This window comes from Mytilus edulis, chromosome 6 (genome assembly GCF_963676685.1).
Source record: "Mytilus edulis chromosome 6, xbMytEdul2.2, whole genome shotgun sequence".
Lineage (NCBI taxonomy): Eukaryota > Metazoa > Mollusca > Bivalvia > Mytilida > Mytilidae > Mytilus > Mytilus edulis.
In genome coordinates, this window is record NC_092349.1 from 49,697,525 (window position 1) to 49,724,657 (window position 27,133).

At 31.6% G+C, this 27,133-nt stretch overlaps 2 protein-coding genes across 2 annotated transcripts in view; one reads left to right on the forward strand and one right to left on the reverse strand.

Moving 5' to 3' along the window:
• Positions 1–3,950: 3,950 nt before the first annotated feature.
• Positions 3,951–5,624, forward strand: LOC139526450 (uncharacterized). The gene has a single exon (XM_071321599.1). The coding sequence runs from the start codon at positions 3,951–3,953 to the stop codon at positions 5,622–5,624; it is 1,674 nt and encodes a 557-aa protein (XP_071177700.1).
• A 2,893-nt stretch (positions 5,625–8,517) lies between these two features.
• LOC139526451 (uncharacterized) overlaps positions 8,518–27,133 on the reverse strand; it is a 33,679-nt gene continuing 15,063 nt past the window's right edge. Inside the window, exons 3-4 of the mRNA XM_071321600.1 lie at positions 9,876–10,768; positions 8,518–9,349 (exon numbers count right to left, since the gene is read on the reverse strand). Of these exons, the coding sequence (XP_071177701.1) occupies positions 8,518–9,349; positions 9,876–10,768 (1,725 nt within the window). The remainder of the gene's footprint in view (positions 9,350–9,875; positions 10,769–27,133) is intronic.

Sequence of the window (27,133 nt, forward strand, 5' to 3'; positions counted from 1 at the left end):
CGGTAATCAAGATATGAAATGTAAATTGACTTACTTCTTCAAGTTCCTCAGATATTTAGTTCGAATTCAGCAAGAAAGATAACGCTTAATTTAATAACGGATTGAAATGCAAAAGTAAGTCTTCTTATTGTCACTTAATTAAATATATACAAAAAATGGGATCAAAAAGTCGAACACAACTCTATAATTAAAGGCAAAATGTATATATAATCATAGCTTTCAAATTCAATTGATAAATATAGATATATTACAATGGGTCTGATATATAACCTAGTCGATGTTTCTGTAAAACTGTTTCAAAAAAATAACAGCAGATGAAAAAAAAACTGCAGCTAGTGTAGGCATAGAGTTTTCTATTTAAATGATTTTGGAACTTGCTAAAAATCCAAGACAGACACAAATATATGACTCTTAGTTTGAGATCTTACCCAAGGGAGATAAGTCAATGGAGAGGCCTAAAAGATGTACTTCCGGGTTCCAGACAATTTATTGATTTTTGCACTTGCAGTACAAAATCGTCTTATTTCGTTTTTTAGACAAAAATATTTCACTTTTTCAAATGATTTTATGAGCCATTTGATTACCAACTATGTTAAGAATTAAATTAAAATCAAAATCAAAATGTGTCAATTTGAGAGTAAAATCACCGTTATTCCAAGGCATAAATAAACATATTAAAGTCAGTTGCCAAGCTAAATATTTTGCTTTGATGTAAGATATACCCCATAGTTAAAACTGATATAAGTTGAAACATATCCGGAATTGTTCTTGCAAGATGGAAGCAAATGAAAACCACGTAAATTCAAGTATGAAAACATCATCTGTGTGTCCGTGCTTCTGGCAGTGTGCCAAAGCGTTTAAATTTGCATTTGTATTGATAAAAAAATAGTAAAATTTATTTCAGGACCTGAATCATATTTGTTATTGTTAATTGTTTTCGGTCTGAAGATGCAAGGAATGTTTGCCACTGGATGTTATGCAATCGCCAATCGATCAATTTATTATTTAATTTTTATTATAATATTAAATATTAATGATTTCCACATCAATTCAACAATGCAATAATTTATAATGTACGAAACTAATCCCCTCAACAGATCAATAAGTTCTGAATATTCATTGCTTTGAATGATACCCTGAAAATACACAAAATAATTTTTAAAATCAATTTTCAGACGATATTTGCCAAGTTTGTTTCTTGCCTTAGAAATGTGCATAGTTTTAACCCTTTTTCCTTAAAACTTTAGAACAAAACTTTATACATTTCAAGCGTCCAAAGCAAATAATTACAAACAATTTATTGATCAAAACGTGATATACGAATATCAACAATGTCAATATTTTGAACAACTATTCAAATAAGAATTAAATGATTGTCAGACATCTCTGATTTCAACAAATTATTTCAATATGACGAAAAAGCATCTTTGATATCCTGATAACAGTCTTTTTAATTTAATTTCTATAGAGGACGATAATTTTATTCACTTTTTCATTATGTTAAAACTAGTTTGTTATAGTTGACACTGAGGTTTCCAGAACAATATTCACCATAAGGAATTATATCATATATATATCTTTGATTTATTACAGAAGAAGTTTTATATTTTATTCTGAACTCTGATTTAATTGACGTATAAATCAAAGTTTTACTAGTTTTATTATATGTGTTCAAAATAATGAATAGCTTTATATGTTGTAAAAATAGAGAAGTATTGACTTTGGTAGGTAAATACACATTTATGACTCACAAAATATTGATCAGAAAGAAGAGCTTTGGTATTAACATGATTTTATTAAATAATATGTTTTTAAGAAAAGTTACCGTTGAAAAAATTAGAATATAATTAAAATTCAAACTCCCTTACGAAAAGTGGATTTTTTTCGTTTTGATTATATAGTTCCTAATTTATATTGTTATACGGTTTTTATACAACTCTGGTCCTCAAATATTTTAAGGTTTGACCAAATTTGAAACAGGAAAAGCTCGATAAAAATGCATGAATTTAATAAAGTGTTATTTTAAGATACTAACAAAGGGTGTGTTCATTACTTCGATTCGAACATGATTTATTACTAATAAATTATGTAATATAAATAATAATTCCATTCGACAAATAACGAAATTTTTAATAAACTATTACTAAGGTTTCAACTCTCTTGATTCAAGTTGACATGCCATCCTTTGTATGTCCCTTTTGGTAAAATATCCTCTTACGGCAATTTTACGTAGACTATGTAAAAGAGGGGCGAAATATACCAGATGGATAGTCAACCACATAGATCAAAAATAAACTGACCGATATCATCTGTGAAAATTTATAACGGTCAACAAACTCGACATGGCGTCCGTAAAATTTAAGAAGGCATGATTCAACTTCACCATTCGGAACTATTGGTTTAATACTGTAAACTAGAAAACTTTCGCTCCGTCTATATTTCGCGATTTAAAAACACCATCTAAATTCGCGATGTTTTGAATTCGCGACTTCCCAGTGGCCTATAAAAACATTTTCACAATGAATGCCAATAAGACAACCTCCATTTAATTCACAATTTGTAGAAGAAACTGTATGTCTTCATGTTATAAAAAGAGAATCCTTAATATTTTTGAAGTCGTTTTATTTCTGCGTTTTAATTCTTACCGCGAAAATAGAGAAAATAAAATAACTGCGAAAATTTACCGGTTTACAGTACAGATGTGTGCAGTCATAACCCGAACAGCTAGTTAACTTAATAAGCAGACTTTATGACTGGTTAAAGTTAACTTAGGACCGGTTTTATGACTCCTGTGGACGGTCCTAGGACAGATTTTGTGTTCACCTAAAAAGCAGACTTGGTCCCAGGACTGTTTTAATGATTACCAGAAAAGTTATCTTCATGACAGGTACATACCAAGAATTGAAGTTAACTTTGGACGAAGTTAACTTTGCCACAAGCTGTTCTACACACAAGTTAACTTATGACCATGTCTGCTATCAAAATTCAAACCAGACCTGTTCTTATAAAAGTTAACTTTGGTCTGGTCTGCTCCTCCAAGATAAAGTTAACATGATCCAAAGTTAAATTGTTAACAGGTTTGCTTTTATTGTATGTATCAATGTGGTAAGGAATATCCAAAGTACCGATTGAAAAGCAGACATGTCCCCTTGACTTAAAGGACTGCTCTGTTAAACAGCAAACTTGTCCACAGGACGTTTATGGTATGGTCAGGTCAAGCAGACCTGTTCACAGGTCAGGTCTAATCGAGCAGACCTAACCACAGGTCTGGTCTTGTCAAGCAGACCTTTCAGCAGGTCTGATCTGATCTAGCTGACCTGTCCTGGGAACAGGACTGCTCTAGCAAACTTGTCCCCAGATCTGGTCTGCAGCAGTCCTTAAAAAGCAGACTTTAGTTCCGGTCTGTTAGGGATAAAGTTAACTTACAGGTCTGCTAAATGTTCCTAATTTAACATATAGAGTAGTCGTAAGGACTGCTTTAAGTTAACTTGTGTACAAGTTAGGACCGCACCCATCTGTAGCTTCCTTCTGAGCAGCAACCCTCTATCAAGAAAATCATGAAAGGAAACACAAGCCCGGGAATATCATATCAATTGGGAGATATATGACCTTCGATTAATTGACCCTACACTCAAACGGATTATCTCCATGTTTGGCAAAATTAAGACACAAGTTAACGAGAAAACATCCTTAACAAAGGTTATACCTATTGTTCTTGTTCATGATATTATAAGGTGTCTTTCTCGTCACGTAGTTATAACTAGAAAACATTTGCCAAGAAACCAAACTTTTGACATCTCGATAGTATGCAAACACCATTTATATTATTGTTGTAGATCTTAACCTTGCAGCCACAATATTGTCGAGTTGAATAGCAAATCCTTATATTTTTATTTATATTCTTATTCTTTTTCAGGTGACAGGAACAATCACATTTGAATGTCAAAACAATGACATTTTCACAGTCCATACGTAGGAGTCAGTTTCCTATAAATTGCCAACTCTGTGAAGTTGATCCCAACATCCAATGGAAATGCCAAGACTGCAATCTCCTTATGTGTCAGACATGTAATGATAAAATACATCCAAAATTTAAAAATGCTTGTAAACATAGGATATGTGATGTAAAAGAAGTTGGTATTATCAACGAAGAACAAGATATAATCATAGATTTCTCCAACATTCCGTGCCAGATACACCAGGGTCAAGACTGTTGCGTATTCTGTAAAGCTTGTGATTACTTAATTTGTGCAACTTGTGTTTCAACAACACACAATGGGCATACAATGGGGGAAATAAAGGAGTTTTATGAAATAAAAATGAACACTGTAAGGAAGGTCAAAACAGACGTTAAATTTAAGCAAAGACGATTAAAAGAGGATGAACTATCTTTGGCTAGAATAAATAAATTTAAATCAGAAAGTTACATTCACGCTAAGAAAGATATTATATCCCAAACGACAACTCTAACGGATGCTGTTGCTTTGTATTCAGACAAACTTCTTTCTGATCTGGATCGAGATCACCAATATATAACAAAAGCTTATGATGAAGATAAAGAAACTATACAAAATATGAAATTAAGGATTAACAAGAATATTAACGAAATTGAAGATGTTTCACGTACTACAGATGCAGCAAAATTCTTCAAACAATTTGAAAATTTAACCTTAATGGAAAAGGATTTACCATTACTCGCATTCCCAGATGACACAGTGATGGAATTTGACTCGGGGAAGATCACGCAGTCGAATTTTGGTTCATTGCATAAAATGAAGAAAATTCCAAAGTGTGAAATCATGCTTGAAGCATCAAAAGAATTTCAAACAGAGTTAAAATGTATTCACTATATTGCAGTAGATAACAATAACTCCTTCTGGATAACTGACTTTGAATCATCCGTGTTGCAGAAAATCAAACATGACGGAAATCATCATGAAATTTTACATAGCTTCAACATTAAGGCTTACGGGATGGCTATAAATAGTTCCAATGACCTCCTTCTTTGCATTGGAGATTCGAGAATACTACAGATAAAGAATGAAGCAAATGATATAATTGACTCCAAATATAATGTCTCACCTTTTGATGCAGTTGCTGTCCATATCACTAGAGAAAATGTAATAGTATGCGGGGGACACACACCAGCTGTCATTGTTATGGATCTAGTGGGGAAAAAGCTAGCTGTCTACAGACATAACAATAACATACCCCTCTTCAATCATCCATTAAATATAACAAGTACAAAGAATGGTAACATTTTTGTTCTTGATTTTAACGCTGAAGCAGAAACATGCAAAGTTGTAGTGATCGGAGCTGCGATGAAAATTCTAAATATGTATGAAGGAAATAAGGACATAAATACAAGGCGTCCATTAAAGTCTATTAGAATAGCAACAACCCCAAAAGACTATGTAGTAGTCACAGATACTACCAATAGCCTATTGCATGTTTTAGACAGTGATGGACAATTCATCACATACTATAAGACTGAAGATGTAGGAATATTTAATCCTGTGTCTATGGCTTTCAACTCTGAAGGACAACTGTATATTGGATGTCATCCACCTGAAAATAGTTTAGACAAAGCTACACTGTATGAAGTGAACATTTATGAGTACTAATTTTGATATAGCAATGATTTATATCATATGATAGGATATTCTTCTTCATTCCAACAAATTTCAGTGCTAGTAGAGAATATCATCAGTATATGTTTTGGCATCTTAGAATGTATCTGATTAATCTGGAATAAATTTGTATGATTTGGCAAAGTTAAAATCTAAAATATTTTTTTCCGCAAAACAAACTTAATATTTTACTCAATTGGTATCTCGGAAGTGTGTTAGAAAATACTGTCATGCATTGCAACACTGCATACTCTAGACTAGTTTTTTTTTGTGAGTCCTCTAATAAAAATCACAATGTCAAAATCGTCTGGAATATGTAAAATCTAGATCTTATATGAGTTAATCAATGCAATATCCTTAGAAGTAATGGGGTTCCAACAGTATAAATAATATCAGTACATTTAAGCATGATAGCAGAATATCTCAAGTGTCACATTGAATGAGTTTTCATCTTCTATATGTATTGACAAATAAATTGGCTTTGATAGTAAAGGAAACTTCAATAAAAGTAAATCTTTATATCCCATAGATTTACCTTCTGTCAGATTTATCTAAGTCTGATGACGACAGGGAGACTTTTTGTCGAGGTTTGAATAAATTAAGAAATTCAAAACTAATTGTCTGTTGAGAAATGTTTCAAGCCTACTTTAAGAATTTGTCAACCCAGATATCAATTTTTAAGGATATTGCATTAAATAAAAAGTGTTATAATAGAATTTGGCCTGCTGTCACGTATCAATGAATCAAAGCAAACAAACATTATTTTCTTTTAAATTAGAATGTTTGTTTCTCTTCATTTGTATTTGGAAAACGAATTGGACTTTAGACCTTGTACTGGTGATTGATTTACAGGTTGCCTTTTCAAGTTTTACTGTCTGTCGTGTAAATAGATTTTGCTTTACTTTACTGATTTTTTGTAAAGAATATAAAAAATCAAAACCTCTATTTTTCATGTTTGTATAATCGTGATATAATGTAAATCTTTGTAATTAAATAATTAAATTGTATACTAGTATACTTATATATCATTTTGTTTTAAAAATATATATATTTTAAAGAGTCCATACCTCTTCTAACTATCTTAACAAATTGAATTGGTGAACACTAGGTAGCAGCCTTGATATTTTTTTGCAAAACGTTTGGGTGTTGTACCAGGAACAGCTAATGTCCATTTTTAAGATAATATACTAAAACTGTATTTGCAAAGTAGACACGCAGTCCACTATCGGATTAGTAGTAACATACATGTTTAACCAAAAGATAGTTATATGGGAACAATTGATTTATAGAAGACAATTATATAATATATAAACATATATTATATAATAAGATATGATCATTAAAGTCCGAAAGATGAGTCCCAACAATTAACATTTTTTTTCTTCCTACATTTTGTTCCGTCAATAGTTTAAGACGCGAGATTCATTATACATTAGATGTTAAACCATTTTAGTTTTATGTACAGTATTTAATTATTAATACACTTGATTAAGTTTCTTTCATAAAATTTATTTGGATGAAAATAAAAATAATAAATCCTGCATGAAGTGATACTGTAATAATACTCAAACTGTGAAGTGAATGACCTCATAATAACCAAGTCATTTACAAATAAATTTAAATTCCCATGATCTACTGATGCATATCTAAGAGTTTGATATACTTTATAATTAATTTTGCAGACAGCCTTGTGATTTTCCGGTCCCAAATGAAGAATGCATCTGCAAGATGATTCGGAGTTTGACATATAAAATAGGAAAATTACATATAAATAACACCACAAAAATACACTATGTTTTACAGATTTAAAAATATTCAATATCACTTTAAAGATACGTGTTTGCATTTCCTCTACTTTATTTCAATATTTAGGGAAATATCTATTGAAAATTTCGAAACTACTACAATTTATCTACTGAAATCAATTAAATTTAGTGATATGTGATGTTTGCAAATATTGATTTTTTTATTGACTAAATTGTAGATTATGAAGTTTCATTAAGACACTAAAATTGAAAATTTTGACATTAAAAAAAACCTATTTCTCGTACGACAATTGCACATTTCGATGTCTATTAATTGTAAGGCAAATGACACAATTTACCATATCACTATATTAGTCTCATATATTCACATTTTATTTTTTAAAAAAACCACACACAAACTTCATAAAAATATATACTTTATATTAAAAGCGACATATTACAAAACATAGTACTCAAGTAGTCACGCAAGGATATTAAACATTATCTTACCTCCTATACATTTTTAGGAACATCATTGGTTAAGAGCAACCGCGTGATGACATTTAGATTTAATATGTGGTCAGTAAGCGTGGTTTATTTCAATACACGGCTAGTAGTGATATAACAATCCTTTGTAAAAAATACAACACGGTGTTTAGAAAAAATATGAAAGGTTTACACAAACGAATAAATTTATGATGAACGATTGAAAAAAATTCAAATACACATTAAAAGCTAACAAGTTTTTACTTTTGGCATTTGTTTTGTATAGACCAATTGAGGTTGGTTCTTAATATTGCCTACTTGATCACTTTGATAAATCACTAGTCAAAATACAACATGTAAAGATACCCAGAAAGATAAATTCGTTACACAGTTTGCTAGTGACCTTCGATTTCACCCCATATGTAATTTACTGACCACATATATAGCATGTATATCTTATTAGGTCACTAGCACACTATGTAACTAATATAACTTACTAAAGTAAAAAGTGTATGATCTGTTTAAAATCAACCCTTGAGTATATGTGTATATTAACTATTGATAGCATATCCTTAAGTAGTTATCCTATAAATGGCTAACAATAATATCCTAGACATCCGATTGTTGTATATGGCTTTTTATTTTTTTGTTTTTCTTTAATTTTCTGAATTTATATTCTGATCCGATCTATTGCCTGAATAGGACGTTGTGTTTTGATTAATTCGAAGAGATAGATTCAATGAGTTTCGGATATTGCAGAGTAAACGGTGATCAAAATTACAAAATTCAAACGTATAACCTAGTCTACAAAATGATTTTAGTCTCCTATCATAAATGTTTGCACTATCTAAAGCATCAAAGTTAATCACAACGATGTTCTTTCTATCCTCGCATTTGAAGGAACTCCATATATGGTTCCATTCTATATTTTGGTGTTGAGATTCCTGATAATCCTCTGTCAGGACAACGATGTAGAAACGACTCCGTATAATATTTGTGTATATTTGTTCAACATGGAAACCACCGGGCTCAAAGTCCCGATATGGAATACACGTTTTCAGTCCATGCTGCTCAAGGTACACATTCAAGGTTTGAATGGCCCATGCTGTTCCATCTTGGTTTTCTATATTCATCGATATATAAACATCAAAATCTATTTCCGAATTCATTATTGTTGTAGTGAATCGATTTTGTATCTTTCTCACAATTAATTTGATTTCATATTTTAAACTCATAAAGGTTACAAAACAGATAAAACACAAAAATGTCGCCGTGGGTAAGGTAATAAAAATAACAGTGTCATTTCTTTCCACTGGACAAAAATCTTCTCTTGATAACAACATTGCATTTATATGTTTAGATTTTAGTTCACATTTGACATGATTTCTGTTGCAGTTTTGACTATTGCCACGTTCTAACCAAATTTTTATCCAAAGCATTTCACATGTGCATACTATTTTTATTTCCCCAAATGCAATATTACAAGGACTTTTCAGGAGGAACAGACTTATCCAAAACATTCATTCTATTTTGGGAAAGATTGATGTTTGTCAGTGTTTTAATTTCAAAGATTAAAGGATCAATATAAACTATTCTATTATAAAATAAGTCAATGCGTTTTGTTTTTCGCAAGTAAACGAAATACTCTACAGTTTTTATTTTATTTCGACTTAAGTTGATATCTAAGTTGTCGAAATCAGGAACATGAGTCGGTAATTTCCTTTGTTGACTGAGATCACAGTTTACTACGACTCGCTTTTGTGAGGGCTGTTGAAAACAGTATCGGGGTGGGCATTTGTTTTTCATTGTAATATTGCAAATAAAAAGATCGTAAAATGACGAGTTGCCTTTTGATGAACCTGGTGTGTAACCTTTTAACTGTGGTGGACTGTAACAAGATAAGTTGTTATTTTTGAAACCTTTAAACTTGCGTGAAGCCAGGTCTACGCTCTTGATATATTTGATGCATCTACAGTCACAATGCCAAGGGTTATCGCCGATTTGATATGCATACGTAAAAGCTAATTTAAATGCCTGAGTCACATCTGTTAAACCGACTTCTTCGGGCGTTGGAAAATGGGTCAAATGATTTGCATTCAATTTAACTAATCCTCCGCCTACTATTTTATCTCTTCTGAATACATTCCAGTTTAGTTTGTTTGTTATTTCGGATATTTTGTTGTGCGAGTAATCCAATTTATAGAACCAATAACCAAGATAGAAATTCGTTATATCGATACTATGTAACCTGTTTCGTTTCAGTTTGATATGCATTAAACTCCCTGGTCGATAATTGAATGCGCCTGGTTTAAGATAAGATATAACATTATCTGATAGGTCTAGGTATCGTAAAAATGAAAGTTGACTAAAATTGGACGAATTGATATTACTTATATTATTTTTTGATAAATCTAATGTGTCCAAATTCAAGAGGCAACTGATATTTGGTAGGTACTGTATTTTGTTATCGCTAAGGTTGACTGTTACCAAATCGTAATATTCACATATGTTATACGGTAAAAATGACACTAGACGTTTTCCGTTATAACGTAGGACATACAATGTGACACTATTAATCTGTTTAGGTTGATTAATGTACAATTCGCTAAAGTCGTCATTGTACTCCATATGTAAATTTGTTTGTAGATGAGAATATTTTGGAAAATTCCAAAACGGTTTTGCATACTCTGCACAACACAAAGCAACTTTTGAGCTTTCTGGTATGAATTCATATTTACCACATGCGTGAGGGCAACACTTCGGACAATATAGCCTGGATGCACTTGCAACGCCCGTTTCCAGCCACTGGAAATGTTCAGGAATAGTTATGTTACCAGTAGAGAAACTTTGAAATATTATCTGAATCAGGAGTACAAGATATTTCCATGTTGATGATGAATAAAGGACCTGAAAATATGTAAAACAATGTTTTCTACTTATATATTTTCATTGTATGGAACCTAATTTAAACATGAACATTGATTCAAATTGACAAAAATTACAAAAAACTCCGTTTTCAATAGAAGAAAACTTTTTCAAAAGCTGGAAATGAAATATATGAATACCTTAATTGAGTACTAACTAATGTACAGACCATAAATTACGTAAATATTTGGACGTCCTCTGACCATTTCAAAAGTAATATATTTGAAAGCTTTGGTATCATTTCTAAATAACTGCATATAATGTGTTATACTTATATAAATCATTGACTAAGTTCCAAGATATCAACTTGTATTACATGAACTCAATATCAAAAATTGTACTGGGTTTCAATTTATGAATCTGGTATGATTTTGTGTTTGGTTTTTTTAAGTCACTATTCTACTATTCTAACAAAATCTCTCATTAAGAGATATGAGTTTCGAATAAAGATATATATATCATGTTCACATGTTCTGAGGTTTATATATATGCAGACTTCATCATGTACCATATATGTCCGCAGTATGCTAAAACTTGACAATTCTATAAACATGTATTTCATTCAAAAATCTACTAAGTATTGATAGGTAAATTCTGAAATGAACAAAATAATAAAATATATAAATATTTACAAATGTCACAAATTGTATTTCAATTTAATTTATTTCTTATGCTATTTGAATTAAATTTAAATCTAACTTGTAATGAATAGCAGATATACAAAAACGTTTGAGGTAGACAAAAGGCTAGACCATTTAAATATGTACTTATTTTGCAGTGAAACAAAAATTGGTTTTCCAATAGGGGTTCGACGGGGATAAATGGGGATGTTGCATGTCACTGGAAAATGACACCTGTCTTTTTTTGCATTTTCTGTCATTCATTTTTTTTATTTGTGCATCACCTGTCATTCATGTACCACCTATCATTACGGTATTACCTGTTATTGATGATACACTTGTCGCTCATGCAACAAATGTTGTTTATGTTTCACCTATTACTCATGTACAAACTGTCATTGATGTATCGTCTGTCAGTCATGTACTACCTGTCATTTATGTATCGTCTGTCAGTCATGTATGTATCGTCTGTCTGTCATGTATTACCTGTCATTTAAGTCATGTACTACCTGACATGTGTGTATCGTCTGTCAGTCACGTACTACCTGTCATGTATGTATCGTCTGTTAGTCATGTACTACCTGTCATTTATGTATCGTCTGTCAGTTATGTACTACCTGTCATGTATGTATCGTATGTCAGTCACGTACTACCTGTCATGTGTGTATTGTCTGTCAGTCCTGTACTACCTGTCATGTATGTATCGTATGTCATTCACGTACTACCTGTCATGTATGTATCGTCTGTCAGTCATGTACTACCTGTCATGTATGTATCGTATGTCAGTCACGTACTACCTGTCATGTGTGTATCGTCTGTCAGTCCTGTACTACCTGTCATGTATGTATCGTATGTCATTCACGTACTACCTGTCATGTATGTATCGTCTGTCAGTCCTGTTCTACCTGTCATGTATGTATCGTATGTCAGTCACGAACTACCTGTCATGTGTGTATTGTCTGTCAGTCCTGTACTACCTGTCATGTATGTATCGTATGTCATTCACGTACTACCTGTCATGTATGTATCGTCTGTCAGTCATGTACTACCTGACATGTGTGTATCGTCTGTCAGTCACGTACTACCTGTCATGTATGTATCGTATGTCAGTCACGTACTACCTTTCATGTGTGTATCGTCTGTCAGTCCTGTACTACCTATCATGTATGTATCGTATGTCATTCACGTACTACCTGTCATCTATGTATCGTCTGTCAGTCCTGTACTACCTGTCATGTATGCATCGTATGTCAGTCACGTACTACCTGTCATGTATGTATCGTCTGTCAGTCCTGTACTACCTGTCATGTATGTATCGTATGTCAGTCACGTACTACCTGTCATGTGTGTATCGTCTGTCAGTTCTGTACTACCTGTCATGTATGTATCGTATGTCAGTCACGTACTACCTGTCATGTATGTATCGTATGTCAGTCACGTACTACCTGTCTTGTATGTATCGTCTGTCAGTCATGTTCTACCTGTCATGTATGTATCGTTTGTCAGTCATGTACTTCCTGTCATGTATGTATCGTCTGTCAGTCACGTACTACCTGTCATGTATGCATCGTCTGTCATCAAATTGTTTTGTGTATCACATGTCACTTATTTATCACTTATAATTCATTCATCAATTGTTGTTCATGTATCGCTTGACATTCCCATATTCAACATTTTGTGCATTTATGTATTACTTAACAATCAAATATACTACATATATCATTCATGAATCAACTGTCATTCTTGTATCACTTTACATTAATATCTTCCTCATATCTGTATATGTTCCACATATCATTCGTACTTCACCTGTTTTTCATGTAAACTGTATCACTTTACATTTATAGCTTATTCATATTATTCATTCAGCAACTGTCATTCGTGTATCACTTAACATTCGTATATTCCTCACATTATTCATGTATCAAATGTCATTAATGTTTCATTTGTCATGTGTGTTCAATAAGAAAATCGAAAAGCAAAACATGTAAACCCTAAATATATAGCCAAACTTATCTAAGGTCAGTTTTGAAAGAGACGAATGATAAATAAACTTTCTAGAATTAAACTTTTTTTCTTAACCTGATTTTTTGGATTATAAGACTGTAATAAAATAATTGGTAAAGAAAAAAGCATATGGTGGTGCACTTCTTTTCTTGCTACAGCCCTTTGAAAATGCCCAATTTTGCTGATTTTCCCATTTTTCATCGATTTTTACCTATTTTTGGGCTATAATCGTGAAAAAAATCACAGTTCCACAATTAAACTTTTTTTCAAACTTTCTACAAAGATGCATATTATTTCAACTTTTTTGTTATAAATAATTGAAAAAATACATATCTAAGAAATTTGAAAAGACCAAAATTATATGGGATGTACATGATTTTTGTAAATTCATTTTGTGTATCCCTCACCCATTTTCTCTAAATTTTGGCTAAAAATACAGACTTGATTGGTCGTAAAATTTGAATACTGGATTTCTCAAAAACCATTCATTGTAAATACACAATTTTTTGACAGCGTTATGTTTGATTATAATCTTTTTAAAATTTGTTGATATTTTTCACTTGTATCACATGTTTTGAAAATAATTCAAGAACGAGATTTCAACGAGATTTCAACGAGACTGAACAAGACTGAAAAGTCAGAAAAATACATCCTTAAATCAATGGTTTTGATATAAAATAACGCTTTGTAAATATTGGGCAATAATGTATCTTGGTACAGTGTATCCTTTTTCATTATACAATGTATATGCAACAAACGTTGCCTTGTATCGTTTCTCTTTTGAGGTAGTAGACGTGCCGTTACAACACTGTTTTATTCTTACCATACAATTAAATATAAACATAGTAATTGGATTAAATGTATTTCGTTTCATAGTTCCTACAAGTATGTACAAGTTGATTTAAAAAGGCATAAATCACATAAGATATTCAAACTCACGATTTTCATGTCTCCATATAATATCTAAATTCAAATAAAGATAATAGGGGACTTATCATTTTTTATCTGGGAGGGTGGGCTGGTCAAAATACAGGGGGATCAAGTTTTTTTCTGTATGTGAAAAAGGTGGGTTAAATGTTTTTTTTTTTATAAATTCAAAGAGGGGGGATCAAGATTTTTTGCACATGGAAATAAGTAGTTCACATACTTAAAGAGACAAAATGTTAAGAAGAACATTACAACAGTCAAATCGAAATATATTTTTAACACAATTTATATAAAATTAAGTGACATCACAAGACTTTGGTGATGAAGGAAGCTACCATTTTGTGTCACATAAGATGTAATGTTATAATCAGATTAATAGATTGAGATATAAAGTACAAAATAAAACGATATCTACAGATTTGTGCAAAAGTTTGTCCAAAAATACAAATCACACGCATCACGAAAGAAGACAGTTTCGAGCAATAAATTCCCCAATAAATGATTAAATATTCATCTAATCTGAATACAACCGTTGAATAGTAATACAAAAGATCTTTTTGTTTTTATTACAAGATCCCTTTGGGTCCATTTATACCTGTCCGCCCGCCCGTGACTCCCTCGCAATATGTACTTTTTAGGCTAATATTTTCAAATTTTAAGGTTACTACAACACGTTTATGTGTTAAATGTGACAATAAATGAGTATTTGAATTGTTCAAGCAGAAAGCTTGAACTATCCATATAACAGTTTAGCGACTCAATGGAGGCCTTGCATAAAACTGAAGTTTAAACAGCGTTCAAGAGAGAGACATAATAGATCCTTCTTAGTAAATAATTGCTTGTTACTATTCAAAACGTTTACTTCGTAATGACTGTATATTTATACAGAGTTACTTATGATCAGGTTTTCTTCAATAGCCCAATTTAAGAATAGTTATCAAAGGTACCAGGATTATAATTTAGTACGCCAGACGTGCGTTTCATCTACATAAGACCCATCAGTGACGCTCATATCAAAATAATTATAAAGCCAAACAAATACAAAGTTGAAGGAAATCAGAAAAAAAGTACTCAAAGCACTGGCTTGCTCTACCTACTAATATTTATGGAAGAGTCCTATTTCATAGCAGTTTACCCACAAATATGTGTTTAGACTCAATCCATTGAGAATATTTCATTTTCAATATTTTCATGAAATTACATGATGAGTGTTTTGCATATTAAAATTTTGGCATGTTTAATAGGGGGGGGGGTTACATTTTTTTAATGTTTTTACAGGTGGGATCAAATAAAAACCGTAAAATATTATGGGGAAATCAAGAAATTTTCTGTTTAATTTCAAATTGACCAGGCCCCCCCCCGCCTCCGAGGTAAATAATGATAGGTCCCTAATGCAGGCTTTTTGGAAAATAAATAGAACTCCAATAACTATATATACCAAAATGGAAGCACACAGAGGCGGAAGAGATTGACAATGAGCTGAAACACTTCAACTTTAACTAATTAGAAACGAAATCACTATTCTAAGGAAACTAACAATTAAGCTTAATTATTTTAAAGCGTACACTTCATAGACGTGTGACGAAAGTTAACAACTATGATGAAAGCCAATTAAAAGGCTTTCATTCATTTGTCGCTTGTTAGATTTCCTTATTTAGCAAAATAGTTCCACATCGCATTATATATCTCTATGTTAGGAACTATTCTACTATAAATGTGTCTTCCTTCAATTAAATAGTTATAATTTTTGGAACTATGTTGAATGCGTCTATCCAAATGCGACTTTTGGGTATTATGGGTACCACATATCCCCCCCTTTACATATACATTTATATCTTCCTCATATCTCGGCTCACACCTAAAAATCATCCTTCAACTTCAAGTTCCGATATATAGATGTTGTCCTCAAATGTTCCAACATATTTGTCGTTGTATCCTGTTTACAGAACTTTCCGTGTTGAATTTTCCTCTTAACTCAATTGCATCTTTGTTTGCAGTCTCTACGGCGCTATAGCAATTCCGATAGCTTTCACAAAAGTTAAGTCCGGCACAGTTAACAGTTTCTTTTGTGTCTGTTCATCTTTAAGTCCAACCACAAACTGGTCTCTTAAAAAGTAAAATCACAAAAATACTGAACTCAGAGGAAAATCAAAGATTCATTTAAGTTCCCAAATTCACAATATTCGGCAAACTTTCTAAGTTCTGCTACATATCTATTTACAGTTTCTCCTTGTATTTGATAACGTTTATAAAAACGAAATCTCTCAGCGACAATCAATAGTTTCGGACTTAAATGGTCTTTCAATAACTTTACAATATCGTCATACGATTTAGTTGCAGGTTTATCCGGTAAAGTCAAATTTCTAAGAAGTCCATAGGTTTTCCCACCTAATAATGTCAATAAAGCTAGAGCCTTCTTCTCATTTTCAAGTGCGTTCACTACAAAATATTGATTCAGTCTTTCAACGTACGAACTCCACGTTTCTGTACTATTATCAAACGGCTCTATTTTCCCTATATATCCTGCCATTGTCCAATTAACCAAGGTAATTTCACAGAAAATTAATTTCGGAAAAGTCCTTTAAATTAAAAACAATTAATGGCTATCCTCGTCGCCAAACTGTTGTGTATTTATAACTGCATTTGGGTTCTTATATATAACACAACTATACTTAATAAATGTGACTGCTTCTATAACTACATTTTATTAAACTGAACTATTTCATAGATACGTACATAAAAAAGTATGAACAATAGAAACCAGAGATATTTAATTGCCTTATTGTTTACAATGTCAGATTCTCTGCTGTAGGTTAAAAACTGCGTAGTATTTATAAACCGGTGATTTATAATAGAAGATAAAATAAACAGTCACATAAAATGTCAAAACACTATACTGTCCTAATTTGGTAAAAGTCAAGGATGGTTTATGAATTTAATTAATGTTTTTAGAAACTATTAATACAGACTGCGTGTTATGTTAACTGGACTGAAAGCTAAATCCATTTATAAGTAATATACGAGAAAACATAAACTTTCCTCTAGATACTAGCTTTTGATCATAATCAATCTTCTGTTGAAGTTAGGTACAAATCCAGGATACTGTGGATTCATTTATTTTCGTGGGTATCAATATTCGTGGATAGAGAAATAAAGACGTTTCGTGGTATACGTAAATTCGTGGATCGCTGATTACAACAACAAAAAATTAGATACGTAGTTCGTGGATTTCTTTTTGATTTAGGAAATCATATAACCTCCTTGGTTTGATCAATAATAAAACAAAACAAAAAAGAAGGAATTCATTGAAAAAGCTCGCTTGGTCATTTTAGGTTAAAGTGTTCATTGATAACTTCGATTACAATAATGGACAGAGACAAATAATTATTTGTTTGTTTTACAATTTATAAATTCTTGTCTGAATTCTATAAGGCATTCAAAACTTTATGATTAAAAGCTTATTTCCCTAATCACAATATAATAAACAGTGATATAAGTATAAGGTGTGAAAATAAATGTTCCTGTCATAAACAATATCACCTACGGGCAATATCCCCGTACTTAATCCTATTGATGTTTAATCACTGTAAACCAAACTATGACACGGTAATTAACAACTTGCAGTTATTTTCCATGAACAGTTTTAATCAATTATAAAAAGTAAATTATCACTGATATTAGATATATTGATTATAGATTTAATCAAAACACTTGTATCTTCTTTCAATAAAAAACATGTGTTGTGTTACAATGTTTATCGCTAGTCAACACTATACTAGAACTGCATTACATAACCGGAAATAAACATCCGACTCAATACACATTTCTCGGAATTATTCTTCGTTGAATTCTTTAATTTGTGGTTTGCTGTTACCCACGAAATCCACGAAAGTTGGTATACCACGAATAAAAATGAATCCACAGTAGTTTAAGAAAGTTATACAAATGTTGACAACAAATGTAATTTTAACTGGCAGGGAAAAACACTAGGTCCATAGTGTGTCAAATGTGGGACAACAGCATTTTTTTACAATATTAACTTCTGGATACTATTTTATGATCATAAACATGCTTCTGTCCAAGTTTGGTAGAAAGTCAGGATATCAAAAGGTAGTTATCACTATTGTCAAAACTTTAACCACAGAGTGAATGTAATGCCAAATGCCAGAAAAAAATAAGTCCATGTATAAGTAAAATATGGATAAACAGATATTTTTTACAAAATTTACTATCTACTGACCATAAACAAGCATCTGTCTGAGTTTAGTAAAGTTAGGAATAGTTTAAGAAAGTTTTAAAAAATTAAACCTCACAGTGAATATTTGTGAACGACGACGACGAAAGGCAGCCTCCCTATGTCCCTAAGTCATATGCTCGACAAATATGTGTTTTTTTATATAGATTAGACCGTTGGTTTTCCCGTTTGCATGGTTTTACACTAAGTCTAGTAATTTTGGGGCCTTTTATAGCTTGTTGTTCGGTGTGAGCCAAGGCATTGTGTTGACGGCCGTAAATTGACCTATAATGGTTTACTTTTTTAAATTGTTATTTGGATGGAGAGTTGTCTCATTGGCACTCAAACCACATCTTCCTATATTTCTTTTCATGAAAAAGCAGCACGGCATACTCGGAATTTGTGTTTTTAAATTTAAATATGCAAACTATAGATGGATTGAAAGCAGTAAAAATCAAACTAAAGATTAGATTTTGATCAACAGAGATTCCTTTCAAAAATATTATTGTTGCATGTAGTTTTTGAGAAACAAAAAAAACGAAAACGAAAAACAAGAGATTTAAATAGATAAAAATATTTGTTTAAATGTTTACACGTAAAAGTATATATTAATCACACTGCGTGGTCGACAATCATAAATAAACTGAAGTAGGTGAACCATACGTTTTTCCTAGTATGATTAAATTCTTGGTTTTTTTTCTTAATCATAAAAGACACATTGCATAAACAATATTGTTTATAAGCATTAGTATTACCTGCCGAAGTATAATACTCTATAAATGCTTGCATTAGACATGGTGGAATCAGCAAGGTTGTGTAAGTTTATATTTTTATTATAATTTTGTAAAAATTTGGGAAACTATTGGCAGAATGCGAATAAACTTAGAATTGCATAATAATAAGGAGTGAGTATAATTACCCTTAACCCCTAATATGGTAAGAAACTTAATTTTCACTTCATGCTTCACAATTCTTAACAAACAATTAAATTTCACGTAAAATAAAATATATTTAACAAGGACAACTGTTTTTAAAGTTATATTTATTATTGGCACTTTGTCGATACCGTTAATGGTTGCTGGCTAGTTTGTTGGGTATTTTTAGTTCACCAGCCAGTCCTTCGGTGTATGCTTGAAATAAAGAATTGTTTTAAAAAATTCTATTTTTCACCAACTATTACGAAAGACTGAATATTTTTTGATGACGACGGAATATAGAATTGCTATGTCTCACTTTCTCAGGCTCGACAAAATGTAGGTTAATAAAACAGAAGCACGGCATACTTGAAGTGTAGTTTTTAAACTTAAAATCTTCAAATGATAGATGAGTTGAAAGCAGTTAAAATGAAATGAAAGTATTATTGTTGCATTGTAACAATGTAGTACGGCCTGTGGTTTGAGAACCAAAAACAGGACAAAAAAACAAGAGATTTAAATGGATAAAGGTATTCAAAGTTTTTTAACGTATAAATTACACGTTGTCGACAGTCATAAATTAATTGAAATAGTTGGACCATACATTATTCCTTGTATGATAATATTCTTATTTTTTTTTCCTTAAACCACAGAGGACACATTGCATAATCAGAAATTCAAATATTGTTTATAAGCAATAGTATTAGCTGCCAAAGTATAACACTCTATAACTACGTGCATTGGACATGGTGGAATCAGCAAGTTTTTATCAGCATATCATTTTATTTAAATTATTCGAACTGATTCCACTACAATCTATGCATGAAATTAAAATAAAGTTTACGAGATGTGAAATATCAAAAAATGTCCAATCATTTCAACAAAAATTGATAGTTACTTGGTATTTATTTTAATGTTTTTTAGTGGGAACTCACTGTAGTCCAATTAATGCAATACATTCAACTATTTTCAATCCTATCCAATAATGCTTGCATGAGTTAAACTACAGTGTAAATACTTTAACTGACTGCTATATCCGTAATCTAGCCTGCTCGGTACCATCGTGTTTCTTCTTTCTTTCGTCGAACTTTAATGAAGGATGAAATTTGTAACAGACATTCTGAAAAAAATGAGATAAATGAATAATAAACTTATTACGGTGCCCATGATGACATATGGCATTGCTGTCGTTGGAAAACAGTTGGGATCGTGAAGACATAAGTAAAACTGGCGCTGGAAAACAGATGTCGATACTGAACAATTCGAAAGATTTGTAAACGTACAATCTCTCTCAATTTGCAGTGATATAAAACATTTGACTGTTTTATTCTTTACACAAGTAGTTCCCTTTCCAAGCTTAAAACACATTTAAAAAGTTGGTTCCTTGTTTGTTTCATTAAACAAATGGCCAACGTAAAATAATATTTCGTCTTTTAGAACAGAAAATTGTACCTCGTAAAAAAAAACTCTGATTCTAGCAAAACACTCTCCGAATCAAACATTTTCCAATTTCTTGACTTATTGAGTGAACACTTATTTGAAACGTTTTAAAGACGTGTTTTTCAACAAACAAGCGGCATTCAAATTGTAATACTGATACAATTTAGTCTAACTCATAGCTAACTCATGCCTTGATAACATCAAAACAAATTACAATGAAGGTCAGCTGAAAACAAAATATTTTGACAAAAAAAGACGATTTTAGCTTTCCCTATCGTGAAATGTCAATTTCTTTGTAACAATAAGCCAGCAGCGCCTGTGTATGAATTATCAATTTCCTAGTTGATATGATATTCCAGCAATTGCATTTGCTACCATGATTTCTAGTGAGAGTGTTGCTGCTCACGAGGCAGCTATTAAACGAAAATATCCGCGCGGTTCCAACCCTTCTAAAATATTATGTATGCCATAACCAGCTGTTTGGCCACTATTGAATATCTGTCTCACCGATGACGACCTTGTAGTCAAGTTGTCCATTTGACCATTTTCCTCAACTGAATCAGACTTATTACCGGATTTGATCATAAAATGTACAACGGGTGCAGCATGTAGAGCAGGAACTTCTTACCTTTCTGAATTTAACCTCTTGTCTTTTAGTGGGTTTCTTATTAAGTTTTCGATGTTCTGGGGTATGTATGTAGTCAGTTTAACTTCGACTTATCAGTGTGAATTTTCTTTTGATAATATAAGCCTCTCTTTAAACAATTTTTTTTAATCCGTATCTATTATGATGTTGTAATTGGACAACTTTTAACACAATTCCTTGCTTTTGGGGTCTACAAATAGCAATTCCAACATTAATCAAAGGTCACTGCATCCTAATTAGTGTAGACTTTGCATATGCGTTGCTCATTTATCTAAATTTATTCATATGAGTATTTATTAATGAACGATTGCTTTAGAACCGATATCTATACTTTTCCAGTTCTTGTTTCATAAAGGTCAACTTATATTTGAATTCATTTTATGTAGCTCTTAGAAAAGTTAAATCTAAACTTTGTGTATGCGCTTAACGTATTGACATTGATCAAACTATTATCCGGCTGCATAAATATTCAGTTACATAATGATTTCTGCGATACCAATCTTTATAGTTTAATCTGTAATAATTTTCGACTATGTTCTAGTTTCAATTATTATATTTTGACTTAGTGCTGATTATCTGATTGATGAAGAATTTATATTAGGAGTCGCTTAACCTGTTGACACAACCAGTCTTGATACCTTAAAAGTTCATGCGATTTTCTTTTTTTTTTAATTTTTGTTTCTTTGTCCTGACAAGAAAATCGATAAACTACTGTTGCTAAATTGATTGATTGATTGTTTGTGTGTATGTCGGTTTCTGTCCAGTGGCAAATATTACATGCATGTTCTGGACGAGAACAAGCTAGAAATGACTACAATTGGTATGTCTTGTAATAGAGGACATCCGGGATGGTGGTCAGTGGAATTTTGAACTGCCAAGAAAAAATGAAAGTATATTCGACAGGGACCGATATTTTGGCTTGAAACAGGCCAATTACGGACTACTCGAAGAGTTTTTTCAAGGGGGCTTTTTTAACTATTTTGATCTGAGCGTCACTGATGAGTCTTATGCAGACGAAACGCGCGTCTGGCGTATAAAATTATAATCCTGGTACTTTTGATAACTATTTACACCACTGGGTCGATGCCACTGCTGGTGGACGTTTCGTCCCCGAGGGTATCACCAGCCCAGTAGTCAGCACTTCGGTGTTGACATGAATATCAATTATGTGGTCATTTTTATAAATTTTCTGTTTACAAAACTTTGAATTTTTCGAAAAACTAAGGATTTTCTTACCCCAGGAGTAGATTACCTTAGCCGTATTTGGCACAACTTTTTGGAATTTTGGGTCCTCAATGCTCTTCAACTTTGTATTTATTTGGCTTTTTTAACTATTTTAATCTGAGCGTCACTGATGAGTCTTATGCAGACGAAACGCGCGTCTGGCGTATAAAATTATAATCCTGGTACTTTTGATAACTACTTAACGTGTGTGGTACTCTCTTTTCACAAGGCATCGGACTAGACGTCCGTATTCTGACCGGCCTTAGCTGCAAACTTGTACACCACGCACAGCCAAATGGACGCCCAAATCTGGCGAGTGTTTTACGGAGATGGTCTGAAGAAGCCCAAGAGACCATATGTATTACCCCAGTTACCCTTTGGAGACTGTTGATTGAATCAATTATTATCATTCACAACATTTGATTAAAAGTATTAATATATGACAGTTATTTTTTTCAACCTTATTATTTGTACTTTCACATGTGTGCATTCGTAAAAAAAAATGCATTTTGCAATTTCTAATAAGTTCAGGTCAAGAATACAAATCTTAATTATTTTGCTATATCTTTTTATATAATGTTATGAACGGATTTTTGTATGCTGATATCCGATCATTTGCGGACAGGTTATTCAAAAGGGTTGATATCTTTTTGTCAAGCTTCGTAATCTATCATTTGAGTTCGACAAAGTTTAACACAGCATTTTAAATGTAAACCGACACTATAAACACAGTAGACATATGCACCAACTATTCAGAGTTATCGTGTACGTGGACACGTCAGACAATTTTTGGTAAGTAAAATCATTTTCTGTAGTTTGTAATCGTTGGGTTTGAGAACATATTTTATGCATGATCACCGTATATAAATATGTTATTCTGTATTACAAAAACAAAGTACATTTCGTAAATATTCATACATTTGATAAGTTGAACCAACTAATTGGTATTATGAAAAAAATCAAGCAATATGTTCAGTTCTTTACAAATGACCAAATTTTCAGGGAATTCACAAAACCACGTATTTACAAACTTAATCTTAAAATATAATATACTGTCTGACAAACATTATTGTACCTTCATGAACTTGACCACATGCCAAAACGTATTGTACCCTCTATGTCTTCAAATGTTTGTCTGAGCGAACATGGAGAAGGTAAATTATGAAAATCACACAAAATTAATACTTTTATTTGCTACCTGATATGAGCTTTTATGCTTTTTTTCAGCATAAACTTCACGAAACACGTGGTGGGCAGTCAAGTGGCATTTTGGAAAGACCGGTGTCTATTTACTTGAACTGATTTTCAAAGTAAGCGAAGGTAATACAATTAAAGCAAAAGTAAAACAATTTGTAATACATTTTACTTATGATATAAACGTCAATATAAAAAGGGTACATAACGGATTCCGATCCCCATCCCTACCCCAAATTGGTGTTATAAAAAGGTACAAATGACACGATTTTGATATTTTTCCAAATGTTTATACTTGTTATTCTCTTCCGATTCAAAAGAAATAACAAATGATTGTTTAAATATGTATTTGATGGCATAGTATGATACCGATGGAAATAGCGTTACTTTGAAATAGAACTCAATTATTTGTTGCTTATGCAAAATATCAAAAAGATGTATTACAATCCCAACCCACTCAAACCCAACCTTTTCAGTGATTAGGATTATATCGCATTTTTGTTTACATTTAAATCTATTATATCTGATTGTTTTGTTCACACATCGTTGTCAATATAATGAAATTTGATGCGACTGTCATACAAGCGAGAGGTTAAGGTAGCTATGTAACCAGGTATAATCTTCCATTTTCTACATAAGAAAATGCCTGTTGCAAGTCAGGAATATAACAGTTGTATTTCATTCGATTGATTTTGACATTTGATTAGGAACTTTCAGTTTTGAATTTTCCTTGGTGTTCAGTATTTGTTTATTTTACATTTTCCGTCCACGTATACAATAATAACCTTTCTATACAGCATTAACATGGTAGAATGGTAAACGATAGGACAATGTACGTGATATCTCTAACATCTGTATAATAAGTATAGTTTATTATAAGGAACAAAGTTCAAAGCTAGCGAACACCGACTTTAAAGTCATTTTGGTAGATCTGTTGAAATACAATTACAAATATTGTGTATATTATCAATTCATTTTGTATGGAGTTAAACATCTATAAATGTCATTTTCTTTTACGATTGTGCTCAATTAAAATCTGCTCTATATTTGATGAGTCTGAACATTACACCCAACAGTGTTGTATATAAATAGATATAAGAAAATATATAAGAAATATATATAAGAAAATATATAAGAAATATATGTACATATAAAAAAATAATTTATCAATCAGTTTATTGATTTTCAATGCATCATGACCTACTATATGCTTACAATTTACCGTAAGAGTATGTAACTGACATGCGACGCTTTCCATGCACATAATTTCGGAAACATTTAGCATGTTATTTTTTTTTTGTGATTACATACGAGTATATGTCATCTCATCAGATTTTAATCTTTTGCTAGTAATTAAATCTTGAGTGGGGTGAATATCATTGTGAAAGCAACCAAATAAATGTCTAACAAAACGTCATCTAAAGGTTTACATAACGTGTTCAGCAATAGACAGGTGGTGGGCATGTAAATTATGGGCCATGGAGCTTTACATTTTCTGTGCAGCATTCTCTGTACTTTATGAAGAAGCACAAAACAGATGTGCAATTTATTCTTCCAGCTTTGATAACTGTATGCTGCACTCGTACTATGCATAACAAAGTTGTTTATTTTATAAAAAAATATTTACGTTCTCTTTTTCTCTACAAAATTATTTTCTATTACCTGTGCAGATTATTTTATTTGACGGCATTTTTTCAAGGTTTTCATCGTTATATCGGAAGCAAGATAACTCGTGACATTACACAAACTCATACGACGTCAACTCGTACCATCGCAAATTCATACCATAGACTTGGGGTAAGTGCAATCATTATTCAGCTGTATTCGAATACAAGAAATCGTTATAAAAGTCTGATTATATGTTATTTAATATAAGGCCGTGGCTATTTAGCCGGCTCGGATTAAAATATCATTTAATATTCAAGCCGGCATAATAGAATATTTCTATGGAAATGGCTATTTTGCCAGCACCAGCAATATAGTGAATTTGTTAATTTGTAGGTTCCTTGTTCAGAGTGAAATTTTATGTTTACTTTTGAAAAGTAATATGTGAATGTGCACTGTCAGCATAAGAGAATCAAATAATTACTGATGTACAAGTTATTAAATAAGTAAACAGCAAAATATCAAGTTACATCATTTGAGACACATATAATCGTTAAATAACATTGATCATTCAAAGTATATAAAATAATAAGAATGTATAGCAAGATAAAAGGATATTGAGAATCCATTCGTTGCAATGAAATCATATCTTAACATGAAGTTGTAATTATTTCTAAAATTAGTCCCTGACAGTCGAATGCTATATGTATGCATAAGAATAAAATTTCAGAGTTTTAACTGGGTGTTCTCAGGCACTTGTCTCAGAATGTTTTTATATATACTCAAAAATAGTTATATTAAGGTGTATGTATAAAACAATTCTGAGACAAGTGCCTGTGTGTGTGTTTTAATGAAAGACAAAAGTTAAAAAATGTATTGCATCATAATTTAATCAAGTATTATACAAAGTAAGAAAATCAATCACATAGCGTCAAAAATGAAAAATATTTAAATTAAACTTGCTTTGGAATAATAGTCACTAATTTGAATGCATATATATATGTGTAATCAAAATAGTTTTTAACTTGACATCCGCTAACCTGATGCCAGAAAAATAACACATGTTTCTATTTTTAAAGTACCAGCAACGAATTCACTATATATTGCTGTTGTCGGTAAAATAGCTTTTTCTATAGAAAAATGCTATTTTGCCGAATTGAATGAAGAATGTTTTATTAGAACTGGCAAAATAACCACTGCCTTAATTTAATCAATCACAATTACATTTCAAAATACCTTGTAATCCTGATAACTTCAAGATTTCATCCTGATAACATTCCGATTACAAATGGAAAAAAAATTGTGTTAACATTTATAAGTTGTACAGGTGTTATAAATTGACATACAAAGACAACTTAAATCTTATTGACAGATCTCAAGATAAGATTATTATTATAATATGTTTGATTTATTGGATTTATTTGAGAATAATAAGAACAATTAAGACCTTTTTCAATGCCTATTAATTATATCAAAAGAAGCAGGAATGCATATAATATGTATAACAAACTAATAGGATTAAAAATCTGCGTTTCT